This window comes from Alligator sinensis, unplaced genomic scaffold (genome assembly GCF_000455745.1).
Source record: "Alligator sinensis unplaced genomic scaffold, ASM45574v1 scaffold875_1, whole genome shotgun sequence".
Taxonomy (NCBI): domain Eukaryota; kingdom Metazoa; phylum Chordata; order Crocodylia; family Alligatoridae; genus Alligator; species Alligator sinensis.
In genome coordinates, this window is record NW_005843460.1 from 31,521 (window position 1) to 38,829 (window position 7,309).

General features: G+C 48.5%; 1 protein-coding gene across 1 annotated transcript in view; it reads left to right on the forward strand.

Annotated features, from left to right (window-relative positions):
- The first annotated feature begins 939 nt into the window (after positions 1-939).
- The window catches only part of GLYATL3 (glycine-N-acyltransferase like 3), a 7,502-nt gene continuing 1,132 nt past the window's right edge, over positions 940-7,309 (forward strand). Inside the window, exons 1-4 of the mRNA XM_025195305.1 lie at positions 940-1,017; positions 3,979-4,086; positions 5,839-5,965; positions 6,674-6,800. Of these exons, the coding sequence (XP_025051090.1) occupies positions 940-1,017; positions 3,979-4,086; positions 5,839-5,965; positions 6,674-6,800 (440 nt within the window). The remainder of the gene's footprint in view (positions 1,018-3,978; positions 4,087-5,838; positions 5,966-6,673; positions 6,801-7,309) is intronic.

Consider the following 7,309-nt stretch of genomic DNA (forward strand, 5'->3'; position numbering starts at 1 on the left):
GCAGTGTTTTATTTAACTCTGTGTTAAGACTGAATCTTTTTAGCCTGTATTCTAAGGGAAGCAGTGAAAAGGACCTAAGTCATAGGCAAGAAACTTCTTGAAAAGACTAGCTAGCCTTAGGATATTGTATCTTGATTAAGGGTTCAGGTCTGTGTTCTAGCTGCACCAACAGGAAAACACACGAGCATCTCCTTTCTGACCATATTTGTCAAAGTCTCTATTAAGTAATGTTGTAAGCCTTTGTTTGAGGAGGGGCATAAAAAGGGACTCAGTGCTCTGAGATGTGTTCCTCTGGCACCTTTGCTGAAGTTCCTGTCTGCAGACTTAATGAAGATCCAATGCCTTTTTGGAACATTGTCTCTGAATTTATAAGATCTCCCAAACAGGTTGGCCATCAGTTAGACATTCTCAGGATTTTAAGATGTAGATATTCCCAGTTCTAAAACTGCTTATTTCTGCTTGGAACGGAAAAGTGTGTGTGTGTGTGTGTGTGTGTGTGTGTGTGTGTGTATATATATATATAAAATCTGTATTTACTAGCAATAGTCACAATTAGAAATTCTAATAAAGTTTGCTTCTATGTTCGCTCCACAGAAGGACTCATTTTGTATGAGCACAGGGCCTGCCAAAAGAAACCCTCTGATCCCCAAATCTACTTTAGTGGGGGGTCAACAGCTCTAACCACTAGACATTCTTCCTTCTCAAATGTAGCACTAAATCCACTCTATTGACAAAGAAATTTGAGTCCCAAAATACACTTCATACAAAAACTCTGCAGTAGGTGATTATCGGGTATTTCCAGAGCAATTATCTATTACAGAATGTGCAATTATCTGCTTTAGTCAGCCTCTCCCCACATGATGTTGTAATGACAGCTGGCTACACTGTGCTGCTTCATATCTGTTTCTACCCAGGCTTCTCCTAAATGCTTTTGGAAAGATGCCAGTACTGAAATGTTCCACAAAGCTACAGCTATTGGAAAAAATATTAATGTGGAGCTTCCCTGAATCCCTGAAGGTAACACAGATCTAATCTGCACCTTTTCTGTGCCATTTCGTTTGGGGAATCAGAATGTTATGCAAGATGGAAGCCAGGTGGGGTGAAACTTCTTTGCAATTACTGCTCCTTTTATACTGATTTGGCTTCAAATCCAGAAAGATACAAAATCCAGTGGCCGAACACTTTAGCCTCCATTGGTGATGCATAGGGGGTGCACGCGCACCCCCTGAGCTTGGCAGTGCACCCCTGCAAAAAACTGCTGCTCGCCACCCCCCTCTTGCTGCCAACACCACTGGCGGTGTCTGCAGGCAGTCCCCAATTGCCGGTGGCCTCTGTGGGTGGTCACTGACCTCTAGTCAGTGCTTGCCACCCCAGCCCCCCCACTGCTGACACCCCTGTGGCTGCCTGTGTGAGCTCCCTGGTGAGCCGACCCCTGCTGCTGACACTGCCGTGGCTGCCTGCGGGAGCTCACCGCCACCACACCCCCACCGTCACCGCTGCCTGCGGGCAGTTGTCATGCCCCCCCCAGCCTCCAGGGGCATGCGGCGTTCATGTTAACCTCCCCAGATATTCCATCACTGACCTCACAGTAACTGTTCTTAAACAACAAAACTTCTAAAACCATAGGTGACACATAGGGCATTCACAGGGGGTGCATGTGCACCTCCTGAGAGTGCTGGTGCCCCCCCTGAGAGCGAGCACTCTTGGCTAAAGTGATGAGCAGGGGGGCAGGCAGAGTGCTGGTGCTCCCCACTCCGAGAAGTGCTACTGGCACTTCCGGGTATGCCACCGGCCGATTGGCTGGGGGGGGGCACCCCCCCCCCACTGACACCACCATGGCCGCCTGCAGATGGTCCTCACTTGGCTTGCCATCGCCGTGTCTCCCCAGCCTCAGGAGGCACACGTCACCTATGTGTAAACTCCATTCTAAATGGGAAATTGTGGAACAAGAAATCATCCACAGACTGGGTTGTGTTAATTATGTTCTCCAAAGAGACTCTAGATCAGTGGTTCCCAAACTGTGGGTCACAACCCCAAATGGAGTCACAACATCAGTGGATGGGGTCGTGGGCGTGGAGCTGTGGGTTGGGAGTGAGGGGCCATGCTGAGGAAATGGGGCCATAAATGGGGTCATGCTAAAGAAAAGTTTGGGAAGCCCTGCTCTGGATTCTTATCCCATCGCCTAGACTAGTTTTTATAACTCTTATGTCTGGATTAAGAGCTCAAATTCACATGACCTGGACTATTTTTATAACCCCTATGTCTGTCAATGGATGAATTGCTTTGTTTACTACTTTTGATTTCTTCAACTTGTCTTCTCCTCTCTCAGCCTCTCTCTCCCTTTGCTCCCCATCTCCTTGTATTTAAATGATTTTATTCCTTTCTATATAGTACCCCTGCTCTCTGCAAGTCCATTTATAGCATCTGACAAAGTAGGACATTGCCCATGAAAGCTTAGGATCTCTGAATGAGTTAGTCTGTAAGGGTGTGTCCGGACAAGCACTGCAAACCACACACGCTGCACATGCAGGTATTTGCTGCATTGTTAATTTGCAGCACAGTGGGGTTTTTTTTATGCCAGGACATCCTGGTGTAAAAAAAAAACCATGTAAAAAAAAGCAAGGCGGTGCACATGGCAGCAGCATATGCCACTCAAAACCAGAGCCTGGCTGGCCGGAGCCACACTGGCTGCCGGCCAGGCTCCATGTGCCTGTATCACCACTGCTGGAGCCACAGTATGCCCCTAGGACCTCAGGTAAGGCTGCAGGGGCCAGCTCAGGTGCTGGCTGCAGCCTCCCCTACCCCACCCAGGGTAACTTGCTGTGTGCCAGAGCATGCCTGCATTGGCATTCCCCAGGGCCAAGTAACAGCAGCACAACTATGTGCCACTGCTGTTTGTCCCCAGGGAAATGCATGTGCGCGCTCATCTGGACGTGCCCTAAGGTGCCAGCCTGCTCTGCCTTCTGCCTGACTTAAGACTAAGATGGCTAACCACCCCTCTGGGCGTTATACAGTTTTTGTCCTGGGGGTGAATATCATGTTTCAGTCTCCAGGGTTGTCCATTTGGTAACTTTTAGAACCCCAAATTCATATTCCTTAAGAACAGGACCTCCCCTCCCCCACAACTAGCATAGGACTAGTTATGCTAGTCAGGGAAGCTATCATCTGATAGTACTGGGTATGACCCAGTGGTTAGTGTATATAGGTTGGGCTTTTCCTTTTTGTGGCTGATCAACAGAGAATATGGGTGCATCCTCACATGCAGGGGTGTGCACTTGCAGTGGCAAAAATAGTAGCAGCACAAATTTGTGCTGCAGTGTATGCCCTTGCATGTGCGCTTTGGTGTAAGGCAAATCACCCTGTTTCAGGGAAATTGCCCTTTCCCCACTTCTCCTGCCTCCTGGCCTGCTGGAGGAGCCAGGGGACAACTAAAGGAGTGGAGATGCTTTGGCCAGTAGCCACAGCATCTCGCAGGAGGACCAAACCTCCATGTCTGCTGATGGACGTGAGAGAAGTGTACATGTGCTGGTTTTTTTGTGCCATTTGTTTTTGCTACTGGGATTTCCCAGTAGAAAATTTGCCCCTCTGCTGCAATTTTCCAGTGCAGGGCATGTTTTAACGTTCCAGGTGTGCTGTTTGTGGTGCCACACAGAATGTAAAGTTTCAGTCTCCAGAGTTGTCCATCTGGTAACATTTAGAAACCCAAATTGACATTCCTTAAGAACAGGACCTCCCCCACAACCAGCGTAGGACTAGTTATGCAAGTCAGGGAAGCTATCATCTGATAGTAGTGTAACCCAGTGGTCACTGTGCATGCAAGTTTGCATGTAAGTGCGGCACCACAAACTGGACATGCCTGCACACCTGGCTGCAGCCTAGGGTTTGTTTCAGAGTCTTATTCTGTCACTCTGGATGGCTGTATGTGCTGGGTGTCCAAGGGTAAGCCTCAAGCCTTTATCTTTGGCTCTTATCTGGCAGGTTTATGGAGCTGTGATGAACATAAACCGAGGGAATCCCTTCAGGAAGGAAGTGGTGGTGGATTCATGGCCAGATTTCAAAGCTGTCATTACCCGGCGACAGAAGGAGGTAGATCCAACTGGTTTTAGTCCAAGTTCCAGAGAAGCTTACAAGATGTGGATCTTGTTGTGACCGTCTCTTCTATTAGCATCTTGGAAGATTTGCGTGGGCATACGACCCTGAGGAAGAAGTACAGAGCAAAACCTGCACTCTCTAACACTTTGCGGAGTACGGCTACACCACAAGCTTACCATGGCAGTCAGCAGCATGCTTCAACATGCAACAATGATCGGTGCGTGTTGCTACTTGAACCAGAAGTTGTGTAAATTAGTTCACCTGCAGTTTTGTGAAAATGACTACACTGCTTCTGGTTCAGGGGAGTGGCTGGTGTGCAGCAGCATCATAGGTGTAGGGAGAAAAAATTATTTTGGGGGGCTGATTGTGCGCATGCATGCGCACCCATGCCCCCGCAGCAGGTAAGTCTGGGGGAAGGGGTGGGAGGGCATAGGGCTGGGGCAAGCCCTGTACAGCCAGGGCAGGGCATGGGCTGAAGCTGCAAGCTGTGGGGGCATGGGGAGGGGGTAGCGACTCCTGCTGCTGCAGGCACCCTGGGAGGGCATGTGCCCTGGATCTGTGCATGGGGCAGGGCAGGCTGCCACTGTGGGCTGGGGCCGGGGCTGTGCCAGGCTCTTCCCAGTGCGGGGTTGGGCCATGCTGCACTTGGGGCAGGCAGTGGCGGTGCTGGGAGGGGGTGTGTGGGTGGCTATGGTGAATTTGGGGTGGCTGCAGCCTCCCCCACCCATAGCCCCGCTCCCAGCATCACTGCTGCCTGCCCCAAGCATAGTCTAGCCCAGTCCCCTCGTCCCCCACCCTGCTGGGAAGAGTCCGGTGCAACCCCAGTCCTAGCGTGCAGTGGTAGCCTGCCCTTCCCTGTGCACACGCTCCAATGCCTCCCGGGGTACACATAGCAGCAGAGATATGCCCCCCATGCCCCATGGGGCTGTGCCCCCAGAGCTCGTAGCTGTGTCCCATGCCCTGCCTCACCCCACCCCGGCTGTACAGTGCTTGCCCTAGCCCCAGCCCCACTCCCTCTCTCATTGCTGTGTGCGTGCCCCTCCCCATGTCTCCTGCAGCTGCCAGAAGCCCACGGGGCTGTACCGCTGCCCCATGTTTGGGGGGGGCTAATCCCTGTTAGCTCCCCCCTTCTGCCACCTATGAGCAGCACAGTGTGTTCTGAGCATGCTCCCTCCTGCCATGGTAACTTTGTGCTGTAGACATGTCCTTGGCTCAGTCCTGGGAACCCATGTGTTTCTCATTAGTGGGACTTGCAGAGATAAATGTAGCAGGTTAAATTAATCTTTGCTGGAAGTAGATGTGATGCCCAGTAAAATCAGCGGGCTCTTGTTTATGCCAGGGCTGGTTTGGGCCCATCTCTACAAGACAGACAAAGGGACCAGAAGCAGCTGGCAGGAAAATGCACCCAGAGTACTCCAATATCCAGGAGCCTTAAGAAGCTGCCACTGGGTTCAGGTTAGGTGGTCACCTTGGAAAGGTGAGGTCTTTCCTCCTACACAACTATAAGCTGTTGCAGGGATATGAATAGCAATGAATATCTCAGTTTTTCTACCTGATCTTGACATTCACTGTGGAATTACTTAATTACTTTCCACCATATAAATCCCCCGAAAGAATGTTTTAATTCGAGAAGCCTTGAAGATCTGATTATTGGATCTTTGGTTGGGATATCTCTGAGCTTTGATTTATTAGATAAAAGGTAAAGGAAGAATGTTTCTTAGCAATTTAATCTATTCTTCTATCCAGAAGGAGGTGGATGACCGTGACCATTACACCAATGCATATGCAGTTTTCTACAAAGACTTACAGGCTTACCGGGAGCTACTAGAAGAGAGAGACACCATCGACTGGGGACAGATCTTTCAGCTACAGGGTATAAACTGATGTAAAACATTGTAAGGGAAAATAGACCATGCCACTGCATTTGGGATAAGGATTCCTTGTAAAGATGTGAAACGCAGGATGCAGGAAAGAAGTGAGTCAGGCACAACCTTCCTGGCTTTTGCATTTCATGCCTCCTGTAGGTTTCTCTGTCATTTGGTCAAGTTCAGCTTTCAGTTATATGGGTCCAAATCCTTGTTTCACGAGATGTTTATTTTTTTCATAGTCTGTTCTCAGTTAAAGCCACAGATCCCTAGAGACTGTTTGGCTAACTAACATGTCACATGACAGTAGTAGATGGCTCTTTAATCTAGTAAATAAAGACATAATGAGACCCAGGGGTTGGAAGCTGAAGCTCGACAAGTTCGGAGGAGAAATGATGTGCAAATGTTTAACTTAGCTAGGGGTCAGGTGGATACTCTGCCCATTTAAATCTTACAATCAAGACTCGATGTCTTTCTAAAAACATACTATAACTCAATAGGAGGCAAGAGCTAGAGATATAATTACTGTGTGAGGGTCTGACATGCACTGGGCAGGAAATCCTAGGTAGATCCTGTGATGGCCCTTTTTGGCCATGAAGTCAAGAAGAAGGTGTAGAAGGGGGCGGACATTTTGAATAACACCGAGACCTTTAAGGACGTCAGATGAACAAGTGAATCCAAGCCTTGATGTCCCATATTTCTCTTTGTACACATAGGGCTCCAGGCAGGAATATATGAAACATCCAAAGCTGTTGCTAAGTCTAAGCAGGTTGATGTGAAAGTATCCTCCTTCCAGATGGTTATCCACCCAGACCCTGACACACTGCCGGACGTCAGACTTCAGTATGTCCAATTGCATCCTTCTATGCTGCTATTGAAATAGTAATATGCAGACTACTAGGTCATTAAACCAAATGCTACATGAAAACTAACACAGTGGAGGGCTGGAGGTGTAAAAGTTCTATTTTCTTATCCATCTTCCAGTCTTTTTATTGACCTATATCACTCTTCTGCTATTGTATCTTTCAGAATAAATATCATTCCTCTTTCTCTTCTCTTGTCACATGCATGAGTTCCAGAAGCCTGTTCTCTTTTCATCTTTCCCTTTTTTATTGATGCCCTAATATTAAAAAATAGATGCATTTTTCCACAGGGACCTTCCAACACCACTTTGGAGCCTATCTTTTCTCATGGTCCCTCCATAGGTTGGATGTCTGTGAGACAGCAACGTTTTGCAGTGTTCATAAGAAACAAAGGCTTTCTTTTTCCTAGATGTAATTTCTCAGTAGTGGATTCAGAATTCACTGAGCACTCCCGAAGCTGTCCCCCGCATCCAAGGCATGGAGGGAAAG